The 25,862-nt window shown below is 42.1% G+C and overlaps 1 protein-coding gene across 4 annotated transcripts; it reads left to right on the top strand.

The window, feature by feature from the left end:
- Positions 1 to 1,274: 1,274 nt before the first annotated feature.
- PPP1R17 (protein phosphatase 1 regulatory subunit 17) lies at positions 1,275 to 24,194 on the top strand. Of its 4 annotated transcripts, none has more exons than XM_048839020.2 (6): positions 1,275 to 1,444; positions 1,692 to 1,844; positions 10,249 to 10,353; positions 12,131 to 12,310; positions 12,800 to 12,961; positions 22,577 to 24,194. In XM_048839020.2, the coding sequence occupies exons 3-6, from the start codon at positions 10,272 to 10,274 to the stop codon at positions 22,654 to 22,656; spliced, it is 504 nt and encodes a 167-aa protein (XP_048694977.1). In that variant the 5' UTR covers positions 1,275 to 1,444; positions 1,692 to 1,844; positions 10,249 to 10,271; the 3' UTR covers positions 22,657 to 24,194. The 4 variants fall into 4 exon arrangements, with proteins under 4 accessions (XP_048694977.1, XP_048694978.1, XP_074981737.1 ...); XM_048839021.2 differs by having other exon boundaries at positions 1,290 to 1,444; positions 12,158 to 12,310; XM_075125636.1 differs by lacking the exon at positions 1,275 to 1,444 and adding an exon at positions 1,456 to 1,539.
- The last annotated feature ends 1,668 nt before the right edge of the window (positions 24,195 to 25,862 follow it).

Here is a 25,862-nt window from a genome sequence, read left to right as displayed (position 1 = left end):
CTAACCAAATGTGAGTAAGCTAATAGGCTTTGATGCCCTCTCTTACACCCACAACTCTTGGTTAAGGGCTTTGGATAACATTTTCAAAAGCATTTAAATGAATTAGACGTAGACCTGGGCAGGAAGAATTGCTATCCAACTATTTTCCTGTCCTGAATTGAGACAAAAAGTTGAAATCTTGAAAAAAAATCTCAAATCCATAAAATGTCAGTTTAGGTCAATTAAAATGTTCCTTTTTACCTATGCCCTTTAAAACACACAACTAAAAATGTACCTAAATGATGTCATTCTGACATGAAAAACAGAAATTGTTTTCATTTAGAAAATGTCAAAATAGGATGTTTCAAAAATGTTGAAACTTTTTTTTGAATTTGAAATGGGAAATTCATCAAAACTGGCCCCTTGCTGCACACAGTTTTGGATTGGACCAATTGGCATTTTTCAACAAAAAATGTTTAGTTGAAAAATCCCCAACAAGCTCTACTTGAGAATTTAAGTCCCGTTTTCAGAAGTGACTTGGGCATTTAAGTCCCATTAACTTTCCGTGAGACTTGGGATCCCAAGTGCCTAACCCACTTCTGAAAAATGGGACTTAGGGATCCTAAGTCACTTAGGCGCTTTTGAAAATGTTCACCCTCCATAGTCCTGGGATAAATGCCCATCTCTCCCAGTGAAGTCACTAGGAAATCTCATCTCAATGGGTACAGAAAGAGGCCCTTAGAGAATCAAAAGTGTTCAACACCTTGAGGGACTGGACTTGAATTTCACAGACGATGAGGGTGCTCAGCAAATCCCGGGACTGGGAGCTAGCACCGAACATATTTGGGCCCTTGGCACACTCGCTTTCTATTGTATGAAAGAAAACAAGACTAATTTAAACCATATGTTGCAATGCCATAGTGACAGCATGGGAATGACAGTCCAAGTGTGACAAACCAACTGTCACCAGTCCCAGTTTTATAGAACGTTTTAATGAAAGGAGCTGGGGGAAGACTTTTTCATATGGGGATGAATGCTAAAAAGGGTGCAATTCATAATACCGTCAACTGAACAGAGTGCTTCGTCTTGATTTTCCAAAGATCAGGCATGTTTATATATTTTTCCTCCTTCCAAATAACAGTCCCATCTAACGCAATGGGCTAAAATAGCAGAGACTGGGCACTGCTGGCAAGGATACAGCAGCCACAGAAGACTCCCTGCCTGACCCCCTAAATGACATCAGTGTGTCAAGCTTGTGTAATGAGTCAAGGCCACATATGCACACAAACACCGCAGTCCTCAGCTAAACCTCACTGCTGGAGGCTTAATGTTTATGGGCCTGCCTCCTCACTCCTTTTTCATCCACTGCACAGCTCTGTATGACACCAAACAACAGTCTAGCGCTCTCTCGTCTGCTTCCTCAGTGACTCTTGCCACAGCTGCTGTCTCTCTGATTTTGTTTCCAGTTGGTACACTTTAAGATTTACCATCCCCTGTTTCATTCCTTTCATTCCTCCATCAAAATGTTTGGATCATTTTCTTTGATCTCTGGTATAAAAGGTTGTTTAACCGTAAACGTTTTTTTTTTAATTTCTGCATAATTATTTTTCCCTTCGTTCCAATTAAAAAAAAAACAGCAGCAACCATCACATCATCAAAAATCTGTTAAGTGCACAGGCTAAAGGTTATTCTTTTTTTTCCTTTCTCCCCAGAGTACCCTTGAAACAAAGCATTACCATAGCAACAGCCCCGGCTGCTCCCTAGATAAGGAGGGCAGGAGCACACAGCAGCCGCAGTGAAGAAAGTTCCTTCTTCAGTGAGTGCTGACCCTGTATCACACCCATCCCAGAGCCTTTCACCGGTCGGTAAGTACGTCTGCACACATGCACTTTACCTTTGCTTGAGTAACCATTTTTTTCTTGCCAGGTTTCAGAGCAGCAGCCGTGTTAGTCTGTAGTCACCAGGATCAAGTTAGTTACAGTCATTTGATATTTTCTAGTTGCACTTCTGTAGACTGTATTATCTATACCGATGCTGAGCTCGCAGTGAAGTTCAGGACTCCAAGTACTCCACAGGATCGATTTAGAAGAAGTAAACATAGGATACCATATGGGGAAAGTTGGAAGTAGACTGAGTGGTGAACGGGAAAGCTGGAATGGCGGATGAAGTGCTATGGAGACAAATGTGTCAGTTTATTTTAATTGCATTATTTCATGAACAAATTGTCAGAATATGAAAGATTATTAGGATTTTATCCAACTAAAAAGAAATGGCATGTGTCGGGTATGTCTTGCTCCTCGGGGAATTAATCAGGCATGTTCGGTAATCTCTAAGTACAGCAACTTTTTTGGACAGAAACTCAGACATTTTATTCTGCTTTTGAGCCATTAATTCAAGTTTAGCTTCTGCTACTACAGGGCCTGATCCAAATCCCCGTGTGTGAGTCTCTCCATGGACTTGGCAGACTGTTCAAAATCAATTTTGTGAGCTCAGTGCAACACACAGAGTTATTTGTCAGAGGTCTGGGTGGACAAAGAATGCACAGTCCGGGTTTTAAACACATGCGGTATTATGTATCATAGACATGGTACATTTTGAGGCTTTGCTTTATAAAAACAAATTCAGACTACCCTGGTGGGAATTTTTGGAAACAACCACCTAAGGTTAAATGAGACTTATAACTCTGGAGTAGAAACTTTGTATAATGCCATCAGGGCTCAAGTAAAGGCAAGTTACTCTGATGAGGTGGTATAAAACTACAGTGATCAAACTGCCAGTGAAGAATTTCACTTTGAGACCACTTGAAAAAAAACTGTCAGTCTCCTTGTGTGTGGCATACATTTTCTAATCTTAATGTGCTTAATTCAAAAACCTACCAGAGGACTTACTTGTGCAGGTGGCAGAATATAATCGGGGTATAGAAGAAAGAGCCCACTCTCTAGTAATGAAATCAACTCTTGACTTCTGATCAGAGGAGAATGGACCATTCTCCACTGTCTTGCTCCTGGAATAGTCATTTTCAGCTGTGCTAAGTGAGTGCGTAGTAGGTGTAAAACACTATTGTACCAGAATGGTAGCATTTTACACCCACTTTGCACAAATGTAAATGGCTGCACTAGGTGCAAAACAGGAATGAACTGAGCCTCTGGCTCTTTTTTAGGGCTCAATCGTAAGGCCTCTTGCTTTCCCATAGAGGGGACTAAGGCGATTCCCCACTCTCCCAGGTGCGCAATCCACATTGTAAGAGCCTCCAAAGGATTGGGGGCAGGGGAGAGAAGCTGCCAACAGGCAGGCAGGGGTTAGAATTCTGCCTACCCCACCTGAGAGTCGACAGAGAAGGGGAAGCACGAGCAAAAAGGCTGGCACAGCTTATTTCCCCCTTGGTGAGAAGAAGCACCAGCTTGTGATTCTTGAAGTCACAGGCCAGGTCTACACTACAGAAAAATCCACACCCCCAAGCGACAGTGGGAAGGCGTCTCCCGTTGACATAGCTACCACCTCTCAGGGAGGTGGAATAGGGTTTGCACACACGAGCGTTTACTTCAGTGTAACTTACGTCACTCAGGAGGGTGGCTTTTTCACATCCCTGAGCGACTTAAGTTACACCGAAGTAAGCGGTAGTGTGGACAGCGCTAGGTTGGTGGGAGAAGCTCCCTCGCTGACATAGCTACTGCCACTTGGGGAGTAATTTTGCCCATGGGAGAGTACTCTCCAAGAGGAGAGAGCGTCGGCATTCGCAGCGCTATGGCTACGTTGGTACAGCTGCGCCGCTGTAGCGATTCCGGTGTGGAATAGCCCTAAGTACGCCAACAGGAGAAGCTCTCCCGTCAGCGTTGGAGCATCTTCACTTAAGCAGCACAGCACAGCCGCACCCGTGCAGCCTTTTAAGTGCAGACCTGCCCACAGTCCGATTCACGTCCTGCCACTGAAGTAGCGCAGCCCTTCATTGCTATGTCCATTGGGCAACACCCTATCAAATATTCATAGTTACCACATGCAGCTCTGTAGTGCATCAAGAGCAGCTAGAAAAGCACTGCTCACTTGCATAAACACAAACACATTCGTGCACACTTGCAATCCCACCTCTAAATGTAAGGCTGTAGCTGGCGGCCCTTACTCACACAAACAGTCCTCTCAAAATAAGAGGATCTGATTCTGCTCCCATTAAAGTCAGTGAAGATTTTTCCATTGGCTTCAGTGGAAGCAGGATTGGGCCCAAGGCACTATTCCCCTGAGGAGGGGGCCAGATCTTTAATCTCTCATACCCTGTTTTTCTTTTTATTGAAATTTGATTGCTAAGAAGGGAAAAAATAAACAAGAAAATAACAGGTTTCAGAGTAACAGCTGTGTTAGTCTGTATTCTCAAAAAGAAAAGGAGTACTTGTGGCACCTTAGAGACTAACCAATTTATGTGAGCATGAGCTGTAGCTCACGAAAGCTCATGCTCAAATAAATTGGTTAGTCTCTAAGGTGCCACAAGTACTCCTTTTCTTTTTAAGAAAATAACAGGCACACAGTCCTCTAAACAAGCAGTCCCGGTCCTTGCCTCAGAACATTGTAAGTAAAACGGGAAGAAGAATATTTGGGGTTATAAGTCAATAGCATTTTCCTTTTAAAATACTATACAAAAGTTCACATTAATTATTGGCATGTGTATATTTTTAATTAAGTGCACTGGGTCCAGGGGAAATGTAAGTACCGTGCATTATAACTATTTCTATGGTAACATTTTTATTAACTAGCAGCATAAATATTCATATTTAACCTGCATTACTTACCACCATATAACAAAAGAGTCTTCTCAACAGCTATTATTTATGCACCATCCATGCCAACGTTTCAAAGGTCTCTTCAACGATTGCATGCGGGGGTGTTGCTCTTATTTTTCTTGCTGACCACACTACTTATGGGCTCAGACCATCTTCTGGGTGAATAGACCATCCAGGGGCTTGTGTGACAGATGTGTCCGCTACTGAGCCATTAGAAGGCGCACCTTGGTAAAGCTTGCAAGGCTTCAACATATATTTTGTAAATCTACCCTATGCATGGAAAGCTTGCAATAGAAATTTGTAATAAATCACGTCCCCTTAATGTGAAACACTAAGGTCTATTGTCATCTACAATTTCAGCAGGGGTTAGCTTCTGTTAACATTAATAGCAATTGCAACTGTAGTCACATAGCGAAGAATAGCCCTGCTGGTGTATCATCTGACAACTAAACAGTCATTTATTACTTATGCAACTTTTTAATCTTCATGCAGTTATAGTAAAAGAAAGTCTCAACCAGTTTTAAGCATATGTAATTGTGATGGAACTTAAGGGCATGATTTTGAAAGGTGGGCCTGTGCAATTAAGCATGAAAATAGCAGAATTCAATATGCACGTTGTCCACTTAGACAACTCTGTGCACAAACATTATTTTGTTTGTACACTCAGGCAGATGGCAAGGCAATTGGGCATATGCAATCATGCATGACTGTCTTTAAAAGCTAGGCCCCAAATGACCTAGTTATTACTTATTTTGTAAGGTAACTGCTGCTAATCAGTTATTAAGAGGTACAGGTGCACTTTTAGCTTTCTTTATGCGGTAACACGTTTTATAACGTTAATAAAAGCAGCAATAGGCTAGTAATAAAACCTCAAATCCCCAAACCTTCAAATTTCATTTAAAGAGGCCTTCATATTTGACACACAACCCACCATCCCCTCCTTCATGAATCCAAAGCTACCGCTACAGTTTTAGTCCTACGTCAGAATCAAAATGTGACCAAGGCCTATTTTTTTTAATTTCGTTTCAGATGTGGTAAAAATCTCAAACAGACAGGTTTTCCTCATGAGATTTTAGTCCAGGAGTGTTAATTTCACAAGATTCCCATCAATTTAGGCAGAAATCTGTGAGAACAGCTCTCTTGAATCTAACCCAAAACCCTAGCCTGCCTATGACCTAAACTTAAAACCTGAGCTAAACCAAATCTAGATTTTAAAAAACTGCTTTCTTTGCCCCATCTATGTAAAATACTCTAATCTAATTGAAAACTGAACTAAACTTCAATGGAAGATGATTTTCAATACAGTAACTTCTCGCTTAACGTTGTAGTTATGTTCCTGAAAAATGCTACTTTAAGCGAAACAATGTTAAGCTAATCCAATTTCCCCATCAGAATTAATGTAAATGGGGGGGGGGGTTAGGTTCCACGGAAATTTTTTTCGCCAGACAAAAGACTATATTGTGTATATATATATATATACACATACACATATACAGTATAAGTTTTAAACAAACAATTTAATACCGTATACAGCAATGATGATTGTGAAGCTTGGTTGAGGTGGTGAAGTCAGAGGGTGGAATATTTCCCAGGGGATGCCTTACTGCTAAATGATGAACTCGCACTCGGCTGAGCCCCCCCAGGGTTAACACATTGTTGTTAATGTAGCCTCACACTCTAGAAGACAGCACGAATGGAGGGAGGGGAGACAGCATGGCAGAGAGAGACAAAGACACACACCGAGTGTGTGTGTGTGAGTGTGAGAGAGAGAGAGAGAGAGAGAGAGAGAGAGATGTGCATTGCCCCTTTAAGTAGCTGACCCCAGTCTAAGTACATTGCCTTTTTAAGTAGATCAGCAAGCTGAGACAGCAGCTGCTGCCAGCAAGCTCCCTCTGTCCTGAGCCCTGTCATATTCCCCTCCCCCCACGCTCTATGGAGATAGGGTAAAGGAGTGGGGGGCAGAAGTGGGGGGCAAGGGGACACCCTGACATTAGCACAGCAAGCAGGAGGCTCCCAGGAGCAGCTCCAAGGCAGAGGGCAGGAGCAGCACATGGCAGTGGGGGGTGGGACAGCTGAACTGCCGGGCAATTGATAGCCTGCTGGGCGGCTGCTACATGGGGAGCTGCTGGGGGGCTGCCAGTCCACCCTGGTTCCAAGCCCCCACCAGCTAGCTGCAATGGGCTGCTCTTTCTGCAAGCAGTGGAGAAAGCAGGTGGCTGCCAAACAACATTATAAGGGAGCATTGCACAACTTTAAACGAGCATGTTCCCTAATTGATCAGCAACGTAACAACAAAACCATGTTAACTGGGACAACATTAAGTGAGGAGTTCCTGTATAACATTAAAACCTTTCAATTTTGGCAATTAATCAGTTACTGCCAAGAGGGTGGGGGGTTTTTTGTTGTCTTTTTTTTGTAGAAAGTGTAGATGTTTTCTTTGTGGTAAAAGAATGCATCTGGAACATCTGTATATGTACTTTAAGGTGTTTTAATAAAGTCATCCAGTGAGTCAAATTCCTGGTCAAAAGGATTGCCTCATTTTTGCTGTGTTCACCTTGCACTGTTTAGCAATTTACTGATGCCAAAGAAGCTGTTAGCGGGTGAGATGTTCCAGGTATTCTTCATCTGCCTTTCCATCCCCTGGACATATGAAGGCCAAAAGGATTTGAACTATCACATGGCCATGACTCAGCTGGTGAGCTAATCCTGAGAGGAACTGGATGGCCTTTAGTAATCTACCCAGAGTCACTGTTTTTTTCAGTCTCTCCGGCCATTCCCCAATCCTCCCCATCCATAAGGACAGCCATTAAAATGTTATGCCATGTGCTTTCACAATTAGCAACAAATAGCCAACCTGCTCCAAAACTGGAACTCATTAATAGCTAAAAGAGAGCACTGTGAATTCCCCACTCCCCACCCACCTCAGCCCTGCCCGGTTTCAGCCTTTGCTAACCCAAGGAATGAGAATCTAGGTAACCCTTCCGGCCCAGAAGTGTCAGTCTAAATTCTTGCACAATCCTAATTCTTATGCAAAACTCTGCATTCATGCAGAAAATGTCTCACACTGAGCCAAATTAATCCCCCCTACAACTCTGCTGAAATCACTAAAGTTGCACAAAGGATGAATGTGGCCCATTATCTCTACATACATATCTATCTTAATCCATCATGTACAATAATTTCCTTAAAAGATGACTGATATCAAGCAGAGAATGCAGAATGTCATAGCATGTTGGTCAGCTGAAAAAGAGCTGCATTCAAGATGCTAAAATATGAGCTCCAGAAAATATGTGCTTCCATTTCAAAAAGGAAATTAATTATCCTCACATCTTTCTTGTCTAGAATTTTTGAACATTATTCAATAATTCACTTCTTGGGTGAATTTTATGTTATTGCTTTGTGAAAGCACATTTAGAATTCTTCAGTTATGTGCAGATAAACTGTGCGTGGCTTTCCGTTCTAAGTATCATTGCACCTAGATGCTTTGAAAAAATTTACACTTCATCTCTTTTAGAGTAACCTATTGGTCTGTGATACCACAAAGCCGCCTGCGAAGATTTTACAGCTTTCTAAAATTGAGACTAGCTATGGGCGAACCTCAAAAGGTTGAAGGGTCAACCTCATCACTAGTAGCCACACGGGGGCTCTCCAGAAGTGCGAAGTTTGAATGGGTCACATAGTAATCATTATGTATGGTTTCCAGTTTTCCAGTTCTGTCCTGCCAAAAGTTAATGGCCCCCCATTGATTTGAAACGGTCACACTTCTTTCTACATTTTTACTGTGGTTACAAACACCACCTAAGATGGCTATAGCTGAAAGGGATTAGAGAAGCAACAAAAACAAAAAAAACAAAACACCACACAGTTTTTCGTTTATTTTTCCACTGTGCTTAATTTGTGCATTTGACAGCGCTTCCTGCTCTATGGTCAGTGTTACTGTTTCCCCTGTACAGGCTGTTTGTTAGTCAGTTTTCCCTGTCAGTGTGGATCTGTTGCAGCAACGTGAATGAGAAAATCATTTGTAGAAACAGGAAAATGTTGTTGTAAAACCACCAACCTTCCTCCCCCACAAAATAATAAGTATTTACAGTGCCTACCACAGTGGTGTTCAGGTCCTTGCATGAGTGCTTTAAATTAACGGCTCTCAACCTTTCCAGACTACTGTATCCCTTTCAGGAGTCTGATTTGTCTTCTGTACCCCCACTTACACCTCACTTAAAAACTGCTTGCTAACAAAATCAGACATAAAAATACAAAAAGGGTCACAGCATAGTATTACTGAAAAATGGCTTACATTCTCATTTTTACCATATAATTGTAAAATAAATGAATTTGAATAGAAATATTGTACTTACATTTCAGTGTATAGTATACAAAGCAGTATAAACAAGTCATTGTCTGTATGAAATTTTAGTTTGTACTGACTTTGCTAGTGCTTTTTATGTAGCCTGTTGTAAAACTAGGCAAATATCTAGACGAGTTGATGTACCCCCTGGAAAACCCCTGCTTACCCCCAGGGGTACACATCTAGGGTCCATCTAAGGTGTGCGCCTGCACGGCTGTGCAGGAGGCCACCAACGGCCGTGCAGGCATGCACAGTGCACTTGGGCATGGGGTGAGGTAGGGGGTGAAGTGGGGAGTGGTGATGGGGAAGCTTGGGGCATGCAGGGCTGCGGCAACTCCCCAGCCCTGGGGCTGTGGCGCAGTGAGGAGAGAGGCCTTTCACCCTCAGCCTGGGGCTGCGGTGGGGCAAGACGCCTCTCCCCCAGCCCAGATGCTGTTGTGGGGAGAGAGGGCTGTGGGGAGTTCTCTCTCCCTGCCGCAGCCCTGGGCAGCCTGCACCCCAAAGCTCTCATCCCCAGCCCCACCCCAGAGCCAGCACCCCCAGTCAGAACCCTCACCCCCCTGCACCCCAACCCTCTGCCCCAGCCCTGAGCCCCCTCCCACACTCCAAACCCCTCAGCCCCACCCCCGCCACACATCACCTCCATATTGGTGCACATAACAAAATTAATTTTTCTCATCCATGTGCAGAATGAGAGGGAACACTGGTACACGTACCCCCGGTTGAGAACCACTGCTCTGAATAAATAGCATTAACACTAACACCAAAAACAAATAGCAGGGGGACTCAGAGACTGGTATAGAACCTGGAACTATTTTTAACTTACAATTAGATTTCAAGTTGACTGTGCCCCTTTAAATAGATTCCTTCAAAACTAATTGTTAAAAACCCTCCCATCTGGCCTGCTCCTTTTTAGGCTGGCAGATGTTGCTTTAGAATCTGCAGCTTTGCATTCATCAGTGGGAGTGGGGAGTTGGGGTCAGAAGGCAGTTAGCCCATACAGCTCACAAGCACTCCAAGAACAGCCAGGCCAGCAGTGGCTGTATGGCAAAAATCACTTTGAAAACAGGAACTTCCCAGGGCTGGTTGGAAGGAACTGATTGGACAGAATATAAATATATCTGTTTTATTATGTGCTGCTTTTTGGTGTTGTAGCTTCAAGAAAGAAAAACTTTTCAATGATGTCAACTGAATATGTGCAACCACTTGATATCCCAGAAGACAGATTGGACAAGCGAGACTCACACTGCAACCGTTTAGGTAAGTGTTATTATGGTGATGTTAATCTCTAAGGTGCCACAAGTACTCCTTTTCTTCTTATGGTGATGTCAGTGACTTGTAATTAGAGAGGTGTCTTCTTTACATCATTAAGTACTGTCCATTGGCTTTTTCTTTCCAAGAGATACAACTGAGCCCTCGTGAAACCCGATAGACTGTGCCTTCTGGTAACACATCTGTTGCCAGATGGACAGGCAAAGGGTGTCTTTCCTGCACATAATATTAGCTGAAGCTCGAGAAGGAAATTAATTAAAGAGAGGAAAGGAGAAAGAGTCATTGTTCCTTTTCGTGACAGAGAAAGAGAAGCGCTTTTATCGATTATACAATAATAAACTGGAAGCTAAGATATATCTGAGCCTTTACTACACCCACTTTCTATGTGCAATTTCAGTAAAAGATTTTAAATATTCCTTTTGCCTATATTTGCACAGAATTTTATTTTTTTTCCCTTTATTGTCAATCCATGTCCTTTCTAGAGCTGACTTTTTATATAACTTTTGCTCTTGGAGTACGAGAGGCATCTCTGCTCATACATGCTTCTAAATATGAGGCTTTCAAGACTTTGATAGATGTGCCTTTTGCATATTTTTGTATTTTGCATATTCGCCTTTGCTTCACATGTCATTACTTTATTCCAGCCTTCCAAAATTGTCATGAAGATTTGCTAACCCAGGCACAAAAATCTACTTGCCTACCCATACACTGGTGATAATAATGAAATACAAATGATATTTTATTTGTCCCAGGCAAGGATAATTTTGCAAGCCTGCTTTACTCACACACAACCAAGATATCTGAGTCTTGAGCGTGATTTCACACTGGACGCACCTGAGTTCCCAACCCAGTTCAGGGTTCTTTTATGGTAGGGGCTTTATAAACACAAAATAAAAAATTTCTCTCTTCTGAAGAACTTACCATCTAAATAGACAAAACAGACAAAAGATGGGAGAAAGGAAGCACTATTATCCCCATTTTACTGGTGTGGAACTGAGGCACACAGGAATAAATTATTTTACTCAAGATCACATGGGAAGTCTGTGGCACAGCTGTGCATTGAATCCAAAACTTCTGAGTACCAGTGCAGTGCCTTAATCATAAAGTCATTCATCCTTCCTTTCACTAGTCCATGGAAGTACGATGGTGTGAAATCTAGGAAGTGAAATCAGAATCAGGCCCCTTTTGTTAAGCAAAGTTTCCAAATGAAAAGCAAAGCTGACAAACCCAACCAAAGCCAAATTTAAAAACCAAATCTCTGGTTTGTGTGATATTATTAGTGATGGGTCAACCTCAAAAGACTCAATTTGTTGAGCTTGACTACGCATCCAGAAATTTGGATAACTGTCTAGAATGTACCTAGACTATCTGATGAGTCAAGTCCTGCTTCAATATACACTGGTGCAAATCCAGAGTAACTCCACCAAAGTCAATGGGAGCTGTGGTTACAGAGGACCTCTTAAAATTAGTCCTATTATTTAGGTGTCTAAATATGGCGTCTAAGAATGAAAATATTAGCTTTAACATCTGTGTCACTCTATAATATGGGTATAATTCTTCCCTTCTTCACTGTGAGGTTTAATTCTCTAAGGCCAGCATAAGGCACTTAAGTCTCACTTATGCCCTGTTTTTAGTGGTATTAAGGCCTTTGTGATGGCCTTCTGTACAGAGGTGAATATACTTTGTGTTTTAACCAACTAGGGTGGAAGTATTGTTATTAAAGCGAGCCCTTCGTTTAATTCTGAGATTCATAATTTTCTATCAGCTAGGTATTTTTTTCCCCCCCACGCAGATGACCTTTCAGAACAGTTGATTAAGAATTGTGACCTCAAAAAGAAACCAAGAAAGGGTAAAAATATCCAGGCTTCCCAGAACAGCGAGCTGGAACAGAAAAAGCCGAGGAGAAAAGATACACCTGCATTACACACCCCACCACCTATACCAGGTAACACAGCTTAGTAATACTGAAATCTGACAAACCTCTGATGTTTCCTGGTTTACTTGTATTTACTAGGAATTGAATAAAAATATTTCTGCCCTCAATTCTCCTACATCTTTGTGTGCCTACCTATGGCAGGGAGGGAGAATAGGATTCTCAAAAGCACTCAGTGTTGAAATGTATGAAAAATTCACACCCCTGAGACATGTAGTTAAGCCAACTAGAACCCCCTGTGGACCCAACTAGGTTGACAGAAGAATTCTTCTGTCAACCTAGCTACCGCCTCTTAAGGAGATGGATTAACTACATAGATGGAAAAAACTCTTCCCTCACTGTAGCAAGTGTCTACACTACGGCACTACAGTGGCCCGCTCCAGCACCATAGTTGTGCCACTGTACTGTAAGCATACCCTGAGTATATTAAGTTAGATGAGTGCAATTTTTATCAGTGTAGATGAGGCTTAAGTAATATTTATTGTGTATGGTTCTCTGCAGGCATGCTCTCAGACTTTTCAGAACATTTAATTAAAAGGTGTGACATCGCAAAAAAACCACAGACGGGCAAAGTGAGTTCAGTCTCTCAGCTTACTGATCAGGAACAGAAAAAACCCAGGAGAAAAGATACACCTGCAATACACATCCCACCCCTTATACCAGGTAAGAGCATTAGCACAGCTTTCAAAGGTAAAAAATAAAGGGCAGTTAGCTGGGAACACCCTCTGGTGTAAGGGACATCACTGATCTGCCCACTCTGCTTAACTTATCTAATCAGACCTAGTTTGATCTACTTATTTTTCTTATTCCCAGTTGGAATTATTGTTATTATTTGTGTTGCAGTAGTGACCAAAACGTGCTAGGTTCTGTACAAAGATAGGACTCAGTCCGTGTTCTGAAGAGCTTACAATCTGAAAGAAATGGAGAAAGGGAGATCTCTTTTGACTTACCCCCATGAGAACAAAGAATGAGTTCAGAGTTCAAATTAAAAAAAGAACAGACCCAAATCTTTGCCCACCATTTGGTTTGAATTTGACCACTTAGATTGTAAGCTCTTTGGGGGGCAGGAGCAGTTTCTTTGTTCTGTGTTTGTACAGCTCCAAACATAACGGGTAAAGGTGAGTACTCATGTGAACTCATCCAAGCCCCTTGAGGGTCATTTATCAATAATCTAGTCTTCCAGTTTTTGTTGGGACCAGAATTTTGTTATCAGTCCTCTCCTCACCTCTCACCCATGTAGAGAATGGTGAAAGCAGAAAGGAGCATGATTTAATAGGTAAAGCACAGGACTAAGAGGCAAGAACACCTGGCTTGTTATCCTGGCTCTGCCATTGACTTACTATGTGGCCTTGAGAAAGTCACTTAGACCAAAATTTTCAAAATTTGGGTGCCTAAATATAGGCACTTGAATCCATCTCTAGGCATCTAATTTAAGCATGGTATGATTATCGGTTGTGCTGAGCACCTACAGTCCTGGGTGACTTTTAGGCCCTGATCCCTCACTGTGGCCAAGCACATTTCAGGAAGGGGATGTCGAGGTGGCTGTAAGTGCTCTTGTGGCCCCTCCGCTGCCGGGCTGCAGGATTGGGGGTGGGAAAAAAGGGGTTCGAATTATAGCCAGCCCCCGGTGGTTCCAAGCATCTGTAACAACAGTGAGGGACTGTCAGAAGGCCCCAGCGACACCCCCTTATCCAGCTGCAGGGGCAAAGCGAGCATATGAGACTATCTCACTGGAAGATCATGACATACACTGAGGTGATCTGACAGTGGTGACCATCCAGACAACAATGGCTTCAGGGCCTTTCTGTAGCAGTGGTGCAGCCGGAGAGGCCATGGAGCAGTTAACTAGCTTAGGCATCCAGAAGGACTCCGCCACCCAAATTTGAACGTTGTGGCCTTAATGTCTTTGTTTCTTAGTTTCCCGATCTGCAAAAAAGATACTGCTCCTTACTCTCCCTGCACCACAAAGGCATTGTTAGCCTTAATTAGCTAATTTTGCACAGTGCTTTGAAGATGTAAAGCATATCAGCGTCAAATATTACTACTGTTCAGGGAGGAGTGAGCTATTGCCAGTCAGAAGAAGCAATGTCTCAGCTGTTTCCAAATCACTGGGGAGGGAGGGACAGCTCCAAAACTAGTGTTAAATGGTTCATAAAGTAAGATACCACTGGAGCGGGACACTTACTAGATAGTAAGGAGCACTAGAAAAGAAAAGGCCTAAGGACCTGATTCAGCAAAGCATTTCAGTGCTTACATTTAGAAACACTTGGCACACAGAGAGAGAGACAGAAAAAAGTAAAGGAAAGAAAATTATAGAGGGGAACAATGATAAGAAGCACCTTAGAAATATTCCTGCCAGACAGATGGGGAAAAAGCCCCAAAAAACTAAAAATAGACCTGAGGAAATATAAGCCCTTTGGGCCAGATTTCCAATGGTATCTCAATGCCTAAAGTTATAGATAGGCATCACCTGGAATTTACAGAATTGTCTAAACAAGTTAGGCACCTAAATGTGTGATGCTTCCCGGGGCACCCAAGGTTGGGAGGCACCAGCCCTTTGCGTGAGGAAGTCTTGTCTGTGCCTGCTCTGGGTCAGCTCCCTGAAACCACCAGCCTCTGGCAGCACAACCGCTGCTTTCCAGGCCTCACTATCTGTAGAAGCAGTGACAGGCACACACCAATCCCCGAGTCCTGCAAGCATGCCCTATTCCTTTGAACACGCACAGAACTAGATCGGCTGTTCCCAAAGGAATAGCACACACCATCTTGTAAGCATCAGCTCAGAGTCCCTGCTTTACTTAACACACAGCATTTAGATAGATTAGATTAGTGGGAACAAGAATAAATTTATTATCAAAGAACAGAGATTCAAGTGATAGAGAGTGAGAATAAGGGAAACAAATGGTTACAGATAAAACAAAATCATAACACGCATTCTAGCGACTAAGCTTAACTAACTAAGTATTCCTCCACCTCCTAAAGATAGCTTACCCAAAGTTCTTTCTCCAGGGTTTTCTCCAGTTTGGCTAAGACTTCTTCTCATCAGATCAAGCCCACTGGCATATTGTCCTCACAGGTTGAAGGAATGAGGGTTTCAGAGTAACAGCCGTGTTAGTCTGTATTCGCAAAAAGAAAAGGAGTACTTGTGGCACCTTAGAGACTAACCAATTTATTTGAGCATAAGCTTTCGTGAGCTACAGCTCACTTCATTGGATGCATACTGTGGAAACTGCAGAAGACATTATATACACAGAGACCATGAAACAATACCTCCTCCCACCCCACTCTCCTGCTGGTAATAGCTTATCTAAAGTGATCACTCTCCTTACAATGTGTATGATAATCAAGTTGGGCCATTTCCAGCACAAATCCAGGTTTTCTCACCCTCCCCCTCCCCCCCCCCTCCCACACACAAACTCACTCTCCTGCTGGAATGAGGGTACATCTCCGCATCCCTTTGTTATACCCCCAAAAGTTAATTGTCCTTACTTGTAAACAGGGCTCTCCCCTGCTGGTTCACTTTATTCTGTAAATTTCCTCTCTTTGAAGATTTCTCAATCCTCCATTAGCATTCAGCTGAGACTATTGATGGAGGCCCATTGTGAACCATACAATATGTAATTTACATGTAAACAGACAGATAAATAAACATTTCATGCCTGAAAGAAAACATGGTTTTTCCCTTTCTGGTGACCAGTCCCTAGTCAAGAGTGTAACAACATAATTTTCAGTATATATACACAACTCCTTACTCAACATCCATACGTACATATGGTCATGATGAGCAGCATGACACAGGCTTTCATTAGAAGCCTTACATGGCATTCTTTTGGTGAACCCAGGGGACCCCTATACAACCCTGTACCCTCTGCCAGTTGCCATCTAGAGGTTCTTGGGACACAAACCCCTAGTCAAATCAATGGGGCTTAGGTTGCTTTTGAAAATCCCACTAGGCAACTATCTGCATCTTTAGGTGCTTAAATATCTTTGTAAATCTGGCCCTTCCAAAGGGTCCCTGGTAAGTCAGTGCATCCGGTCATGTGAGTAAGGTTGAGCATGTTTGGAAGATCAGGTCATAGAGTTTGGCAAGTACTGGAAAAAATGAATCCACCAATATCCATCAAATTGCTCTGCACAATCAGACCTTAGCACTTGTGCCACCCCATTAAAATCTAGTGTTGACTGACTTGCAGGATCAAGGCCTAAACTGAATTTTCAAACAAATTTGCTTGCACTTTTTTTTGTTCCTTTCATTCAAATACTCTAGTGAACGTGCCTGGGAGGTAGGGGAAATCAATTTTAAGTAAATATTGGAATCATTAGAGGCATCTTTGAGGACCTGGGCCCAGGTGATCTCTCCAATTGCAGCTGTTTCATTTTCAAATGTTGACTGTCAAGCACTTGTAATGAACTATTCATAAGCAAGAGATACAGACCAAAAATTACTGGGACAAATTATTTGGCAAAAAATTTCAAACAACAACAAATCTGAAGAAAAAGCCGTCTCTTCGCAGTCATTTTGAGAGCAGAAACAGAGGTACAGCTTGTCAAACCATTTGTAATAAATTATTAACCTGTCTCTATCCTAGCTTGAAAATATAGAATCTGACTCTGTCCTGTACCTTTAGCTCCACCCCGACTCACCCTCTCAGCCATGCCTTGGAAGGCGGATCGTGTGGAGCCAATTTTGTCAGCTCTACACTGTTCCTATGCTGTGGATATCTCCCCTGACCACTTGCAGTACCTTTGAATCCCCTCTATGTTATTGGGGCTGCACAGAGAGACCATAATGTATGGGGCAGCAGAAACCTCCCCCCATAAATTGCTATGTAAGTGGCAGGTATTTGGTGGCAGGAATCCATAGAGCATGGCAGAGATGAAGGCGTTAAAGTGAAACTGAAAATATTTTGTTCCTGTTTTTAGTAAACAGCAATGTACTTCTTTTTATGAGCACTATATTAAATATAATCTCTGCTATAGCAGGATGCAGCTACGGCTGACTTAACATTTGTCATCCAAATTCATTTAGTTTAACATGTACCTCTCTAGCATTCGCAATCTCTAGCGAGCATTTAAGTGAGAAAGAGGGCCCCTAGTGGCTGTTCAAAGATCTTTACCGTTTCTACCCCCAGAAGAGTACTTTTTTCATTCTGATAGAATTTGCAAAGGATAGAGGAAGTTAATGGAAGTTATAGAGGATTTTATTTTATTATAATCTCCAGAGGATTTGCCAGCCAAGAAACACCAAAAGGGAATAAAGTAAAACAAAGAAAAATGCAGTGGCTTTAAGCTCTGTAACAAAAATCAGTGCATGTGTCCAATTTCTAAGGAATGTGGCCGCTGATAAAAAATGACACACACCTCAGGCTTGATTTAGTACTGACGTTTTATGTCAGCAGGACTCAGCTGATTTTCATTTCATGAAACTGGACTAACAAAGTGGTGAATGAGCAGGCCCCCTTAATCCCCTATGAATTCAATCCCACTGGCCTGCTCATTACTGCCTCTCCCTAGATACAGCATTACCATCCCAGCTGCCTCTCTATGCGTACAGTTCTCCTCATGTCCCATCTTATCATCCCTATGGCATATTCTGTGCGTGTGACACGGGTGGAGTGGCTTGTGTGCCTGGGTTTGAATGTCTCCCCTTTCAAAGAAGCATATTTTCTTTTCAGGCTGGATACTGGAGGACAGAAAGCTGATATTTAGACGTAGGCTGCAGTGGTGCATGGCTTGCAGGAAGAGAGTGCCTTGCTGTGGACTAGTCCAGTATTTACAATTTATTTACTTTTAGGGTAAGGCAGCAAGGAGAGAATAAATAAAATGAGGTCTTGTAGAACAGCTGAGCAAACCAAAATCTCAATTATAGGCTCAAACCCGAGATGCCCCAGCAGGGTTATTTGCAGCAAATAAACATAAAAGGGCCTTTCTGTCCCTACTCCTCTATTATTGCAGTTGCTGGATGTGCAGCCTAAGTAGCACACTCCATGTTCAGTGCTCTCTCAATAACTTGCACTGTTGGGTGTTCCAGTCTGAGTTTTTATTTTCCTCCCTAGTTGCTACTAAAGGCCAACGCTTCAAGCATTACCAAAACTACAAACCAACACTACCTATTTTAGCTTAATTAACCAATATTTTAAAAGCTGTCTTCACAAACATTTCTCCCATAGACAGAGCTGAAAATGTCGCCCCTTGGCTCCTCCCTCCATTTTTGATTAGCTGTCCTTGATCACTCGAGATCAGACCTATCCACTTTTGGGTGGCCAGAGACTCTCCAGGGACTGTCTCCGTCACACTTCTCCCTGAAATCAATGGGATTGCTCCTGGAATGAGGGGGACAGAATCAAGTCCATACTACTTTACATCTTCCAAACACTTAACAAACATGGACTAATCTTCAGAACACTCCATGAGGTACACAAGTATTTACAGATTGGAAACTGAGGCACACAGAGGTTAAGAGTCTTGCCCAAGGCTACAGCGAGTCCCCAAAGAGGGAATAGGACTCCTGGTTCTCTCTCCAGTGCTCAGTCTAGAGCACAACTATCAATACCAGCAAGCTATGCAAAAACACAAGAATGTCCAGAATTATTACTTCTAATACATCAAAACATCCCAATGAAGATCAGGGCCAATTGTCCTAGGTACTGTGAGAGAGTCCCTGCCTCAAGGACTTTACAAGCTACATGGTAAACGTGAAGGGGAAAGGAAATATTCTTACCTCCATGTTACAGATGAGGAACTGAGTCAGAGAGAGATTAAATGACTTGCCTGAGGTCACATAGGAAGTCACTGGCAGAGCTGGGAATTCAACCCAGTCTCCTGAGTCCCAGTCTCGTGCCTATAGCAGAGGACCACCCTTCCTCTCCAGAATAGGAGATGCATTCAAAGGGATTCTGAGTCCCAGTAAATTTGCCATTCCTGCCTCATTTTATCTTAACCTTGTAGTTAGAGATACATGTGCAGCCAATCTACTCATGGATAGGGGATCATGTGTGTTGCAATAAGTAACCCAAAGTATTTGATAAATTACAGTGGCATTCAAGATGCAAATCTTACTGGAACAATGCTTGCATTTAAAAATCTCTCTTTTCCCCAGTATGCTATGGATAAATGTAAGTTCATCATTAGTAAGTGACATTAAAAAATAATTAACAGGTACAAAACTTGCCCCATTAGTTGTTGTTTTTCAAATGCAAGCATGTGACATCTATAGACATACATCACTTTAGAAAAACAAAAGCTATTTGAATGGCAAAAAAATCAAATCATCCCACATCTTGGACTTCTGATGGAATAAAGGAGGGGAAATGGCCCCGATCTCCATCAGTGGGAGTTTGGCACCTCAGTACCTTCAAGGATCTGGGCCAATGTAACCACAATTCTAATATAGCTTCCCCCTCCGCCCTGACTGTAAATGATCAGCATCAGATTTGAAACACCTTTTATTACTAGCCTCACTTAGCAGCATATTCAAATAACTTAATTTCTGAAGAGCCCTCTGCAAATGCAGGGTTTGACAAGAATGTAACTATTTGGGAGAACATGGCAAAGCTGTTCCTGACAAATGGATATCTGAGATCATTAGAAAACCACGCTTTCAAGCCCTCTTCCTCTCCTTTGCTAAGCCAGTTTAACTGACTCCCTCAGGATTTCCCTTACACCGAGGAAGTCTCTGCATGTTGTAGCACCAGCAAAGCAGCTCTACACCATCCCCTCTCCAGCCTCAGTTTGACAGGAATTGCCCTGTGATTGATAGACAGTTAAATATAACCTAGAGTCACCCAGAGGAAGCTCTAAGGGGCACCAAGGACCACATTGGCAACAGATCCTCTACCTGCCCTTGCTAAACTGTACTCAGCACAGCTCTGACATGGACCTTAGAGTCTGAAGCCTTTGATAGCCGAGTGTTGGGCTACAGATTTCTCATCAGCACTAGGTTCTATTGCAAACTACTACTCCTACTTTATTTATTTAGACACTGCTTTATAATTCAAAGCTGCTGGCAGACATTAATGATAGATAATCTATTAATCCTTAAAACATCTCTATGAAGCTATGCTGAATGTTATGATGCCCATTTTACAGATGGGAAAGCTGAGGCAGAGAGGCTCAGTGAACTGCCCAGACACTAAATCAGTAAGCAGAGCCAGGATTAGCACACAGGTGTTACTAATCCCACTGCTCTGCACATTCAATCTAGACCACGCTAGCTTTTGCTTTTGATCTACATACCACACTGCACCAGCTTCAGGAATCCTGCCAGGATTATATCTTGTGACCACTCTCAGTCGCCATTACACTCTATTCTGATGAGCATGTGATTTACTATTATTGAATGACAACTCCTCCTTATAGCTGGGCTGCTGATTTCTGTTGCTGCCCTCCAGCTGTGCCTAGCTCCCTGGTCCTTGAAGACAATTTCTGCTAAAATTAGTTGTGGCAGGTGGAATTGCTTCAAGCAGGGGGTAATTTTGATGCTCCTAGAGTCTAGCTAGGAGCCCATTTGCTTTTTCCTCATTATTTGGTAACTCAGATAAGAACCAAGAAGCATTGAAGATAGGATTATAGATCATAGCTCTAAACTTTAGTTTTGTTTGCTATACATTATAAGCCTCCATTGCAGGCATGGAGCATTTTGGAAAAGATGCAGAGATAAAGGGATAAAAATCAATGTCTGTATTTTTGCTCTGGAAATTTGTTTGCTAGGGGGCTGAGTTGAAACCTGGGTGTGGAACATTTCTCTGGCTCCATCACCTTAAAATAGCATCCCTGTTACCAGTTTCCAGTAACAGCCACTCAATGGCTGTTTGAAGGACACATCATTGTGTTTCAGACTTACCTTTGAAGTGTCATCCAAGCCTTTGAAATGGTTTCCCTCCCCCAGTAAAATCAGCTAATTGGTAAAAAACCCCATACAAAGAAAACCAGACCTGAATTCAAAATAGTAATTTAGGTCAGTCATCTCTGTCCTTAATTCCTCACCTCTAGAAGAGAGTCCAGAATTGAAGAAAGCCTTCCTGTGTGGGACATGGCTTCCTTTGCTCTATTTTCAGACTTCATGAACTGCTTCATTATGAGAGGACTTTCAACACAGAAAGAAAGAAGATGTGTTGGTTTGACAGAACAACTTGGCACGTTGGAGTGCACTGACAGCAAAACAGGAGGCGACTGACTTAAAGCGATTTGCTTGGCTTCAAGTCCGGGTTTCCCTCACCCTGTTTATGGAATATTTTAGCCACCATGCTAAAGACAGTAGAAATAAAACATACTGCGGAGGCTGTTAATTGTTTTTTTAATCGGAACGGGCAAAACAAACCAGTTCAGCTCAAATAAGGATTGAGTAGAACCTTTGCCTGTTGGATCCCATTGGTTGATTTTAACATTTCATTTTAGGGGCATCATTTTTTAATTATATTTTTTTACTTATTTGCATCACTGTAGTGCATAGAGGCCCCAGTCAGTAGTAGGGCTTCCTTGTTCTAGGCACTAGGTTCTTACATTCTAAACACACTAGACAGACAAAAGATGGGAGCTCACAAACAGGGGCAGACACATTAAATGATAGGTCACATAGGAGTTCTGTGGCTCATTGAACCCAAATCTCTTGAATCCCAGTCCTGTGCTTTAACCACAAGATCATCCTTCCTCTCTGTATTATGCTGTACAGTTCTCCAGGGCCTTGGCAATAGGTGTTTGGTTTTCTTAATTATCCTTAGTATTTATTTAGACAGATCTTCTTTGATGCATGTTCAATTCACGAAGTTCAGTATTGCTTGTGCTGATACAAATGTCTTTAGTAATGCATGGGAGCCTGTTCAGCATTGATCCAAGTTCATATTTTTATTTACATTTGCAACATGTTGCCATTAGATTTGTTTCAGTGGGGATGATATTGGATGTGTGGGAGCTGGCTGTTAAGTCTTTCAACATTTGCCCATTCTGGAACCTGTATTTGCAAAATCTAAGTAATAAACAGTCCAGTAGATTTCCGAGAATAAACCACACTGTGCTAGTTATTTGAGCAGGTATCAGCAGTGTGTGAGAATGTCCAATAATTTTAATTACAAAGTGCAAATACAGACATGAGTTTCAGGTTTACTAAATATTAGGGGCCTGATTATCCAAATTTAATCAGAAGCAACTCCACTGAAATCAGCAGAGCCTTGCTAGTGTCGAAACAATTGGAAAGGATAGAAAATTAGGCCCTCGTAAACAATGAATATGTTAACATGACTAGTATTGTTTGTTTTGTTTTAATTTTTTTTCCTGTTTAAGGTACTAACATGCTTAAAGAAGAAAAGCAGACAGTGATTGTGGAAGATGATGAAAAGGATGGAGAAAAAACCCTTATTTAAGATTATTGAGATCTCCAAAACTTTTGTAAATAATTCCAGATCATTCAAAATGGTATAACAAAGCCCATTTGTTTTTATAAATAATTTTTGAAAGCATGCACTGCATTTAAGCTAGTACCAAATGCTTATCTGTAACTCATGGAGGTCATGGCTAGCATTGGAAAAGATGAAAGTAAATAGACTTGTGGTTAGGGTTGGAAGAAATATCTTGTATTATCTAGACCTACCATGCAGATCCCATTGAAGACACATTTTTTTGGCCATCTCTAACAGTGGCCACAAGGGATGCCAGCTAGCCATTATAGCTAACACCACGTAACAGGGTGGGACAGTGTGGGATACCCACTAACTAATGACAGGCTTCTCTTGTAAGAAGAGAGCTGCTGTAGGTCTACCCCACAGAAGGACAGCACCAGACAGAAGTAGGCCAGCTTCTACACCACCCCCATTTTTCCCCATGGTTGTGAAAATTTGGCTAAAGATTTTAGTGTGTGCTTGTGTCCTGATTCTGTATTTCATTACCCCAGCTTTACTCTGGTGGAATATCAGTGACTGAGGTAAAGTTACACGAGCATAAAAGTGAACAATCAAATCCATAGATCCTAAAATTGAATCCAAATGGCTCTTGCATGTACAGTATAAGTTCAGTACCCATATTTGTAATTTTCTCCTTTGTTATAACCTGTGAGTTTGCTCTAATACCAAAAATTAGAACCTCATAAGAGCCATCAACTTTGAAACCTTAACTATTACAAAGCACACTGCTATCAGCAAAGAAGCTTCCTAAAAGTGCAACATTTGTAATTTATACTGGTATGTATTATTGAATTTTTAGTGTCAACGTTCTTTTTCCAAAGTTGGTAGAATATGAACTAGTTGGGTAGCTGATCTTTTAATCTGCATGTTTTCTTTTGGTAAGTGCTTTTAATTCAAACCTAGCCTGTTAGGAGGTGCTGTTAAGATTAAAAATCCTTGTTGGAGAATGAGATAATCGTACACAATAATGTTTTCGCTATATTATGTGGTAACAGTTATTTACAACTTAATTCATACAAAATGTCTCATAGTGCATCACAGACAATTACGTTCGATATAGTTCAAACAAATAGAACTAAGTACCTAAAGAATGTGACACAAAACAGATGGTCTGAGTGTAAAAACTGGGTGTTCTCATGGTTGTTCCTACTAGTCAGGTATCCACCCGTACAAAGCTCCAACGCTACTAACATCAATCTGTCCTTTATTGAGTCCTTGACAATCTCAGCAGAGAGGTCAACGACTGTGTAGCCTGGCAGACTGAATTCAATTATCCTTTTAATGTCCAACATGCTTACCTCTTTAAGAGGGCTGAGGAACACTGGCTGCAAGGAATCTTACAACATAGCTACTTCTGCTGTACCTGAAACTTCTTCAGTTTCCAAAGCTATTGATCCAGCAACATTCACAAGCATTCAATTCATTAATAAATATTTAGAGGCAATGTATACCTTGTATGGTAAATCAATGACAATACCATAAAAATTACATGGCAAAACTTGTACAGTGGACTAGAAGTTACTAACTGGCTATTTGATAGATTTTTTTAACTGAATATTAATGTATAGAGTAGATAAAATATTAACAGAAACCCACATATCAAATAACAATATTAATGTATGGTGAGCAGTGAGTGTATGTTACAGGTAATGCTTTGCCATTCAAGTTACAATTCATTTCCTGGTATGGTCTGTCTACACAACCAATGCACTAATTGTTTTTGAGCTATTATTATGTAGGCCATGGTTGTGGTTCTTTATTCACAGTTTTCTTTTAAGTGGTCAATGAGGGACAGCAAGCTCTGGTCAATATCTGCACCTTTGTCCTCTTTCTTAATGTAACACGCCTTTTCCACTGGAAGAATTTCCCACACCCTATTCCAATGGTCACAATCAGTGGGGAAATTGTGTATTTGATCCTAGAACATCACAGTTCAAGTAGCCCGAGCAGGGTGTCTGGACGAGGTGGCATGGCCTAGTGGATAGAGAACTGGACTGGGACTGTGTTCTATTCCTGGCTCTGCTACTAGCCTGCTGGGTGACCCTTAGGTGAGTCACAGGGAGGTAATGTGACTTAAGTTCCCATCTGTAAAATGGGGACAGCAATATCTCCTTTGTAAATCACTTTGAGATCTGTTGGTGAAAAGCACCAGATAAGAGCTAGGTACTATCAGCAGTGGGAGGAGGATTAAATTCTCCCCATGACATGGAGTGGAAGCAGAGCTACTACATGGCCAGCTCTGGCAGTTCAGGCCTACAAATTGTGGGATTCACATGGTGAATCAAGATGGATGGATAGCCATCAGCTAGGCCATTTCTTCTCCCCATGCCTTGGAGTAAAGGGAGGTCCTGTGAAGTACAACCCAGCAGCATGCAGGAGCTCCAGCCACCTATATGGACTCTCCACACTTTTCTTGCCCGTATAAGGGTTGTGTGTGTCATGCATTTACCTACCTCCAAGAAACTTATAGGCTCCAGACTAAACTCATTCCTGGTTTAAGTCTGTTGATGTCAGAGATACAGCAGAGCTGCTAAGATTGCTGTATTGCTAATGGTCCTGTAGGCTGCCGATTATCTTGGAGCCTAGAGGCTGTTGAGCACTGCTTAAGGATGTGCAGAGAGCCACAGCCTTCGTACAAAGTAGCTCTATTTCCACACTGACATGAGCACTGCTGAGTAGGGGGAAAAGTGAGTATTGAGAGGTAGACGCAGTATGTGGCCAGGTCAGAGGAACTTTAATGTGAATACAAATGGCATCTGTAATAGCACTGCTAAAGTTTTTCAGCTCCTCCTGTTGCCAGTCAGAGTACTTCCTGACTTGAGTGCACTTCAGAGCAGCCATAAAAGGACAGCCGCTCACAGAGAAAAACATCTGGGGATTCTCCGAAAACAGCATTTCTCCCAGCCAGCCGCTGAATGCCACATGGCAATTGCTGGGCACAGTGCTGACCCTCCAGCACTTGCTCTTCTCAATTTACATCATGAGTCAAAAGAGTTGCTTAGCAGCCGAGGGGTAACTCAGAGCTGCTGTCTCAACCCTCAGCTGCAGCACTGAAGACCCGAGCCCTGTGTCTCCAGGACAGTGAAAGTTCTGATCTCAGTTCCGAACCCACATGTGCTCTTGCCATGCTGCTGGATCAAGTACAGGGGTAGCAGGGAGGATCCCAAGGC

This window comes from Caretta caretta, chromosome 2 (genome assembly GCF_965140235.1).
Source record: "Caretta caretta isolate rCarCar2 chromosome 2, rCarCar1.hap1, whole genome shotgun sequence".
Lineage (NCBI taxonomy): Eukaryota > Metazoa > Chordata > Testudines > Cheloniidae > Caretta > Caretta caretta.
The sequence above is the reverse complement of the archived record's forward strand: the minus strand, read 5'-3'. Positions and strand labels throughout refer to the sequence as shown.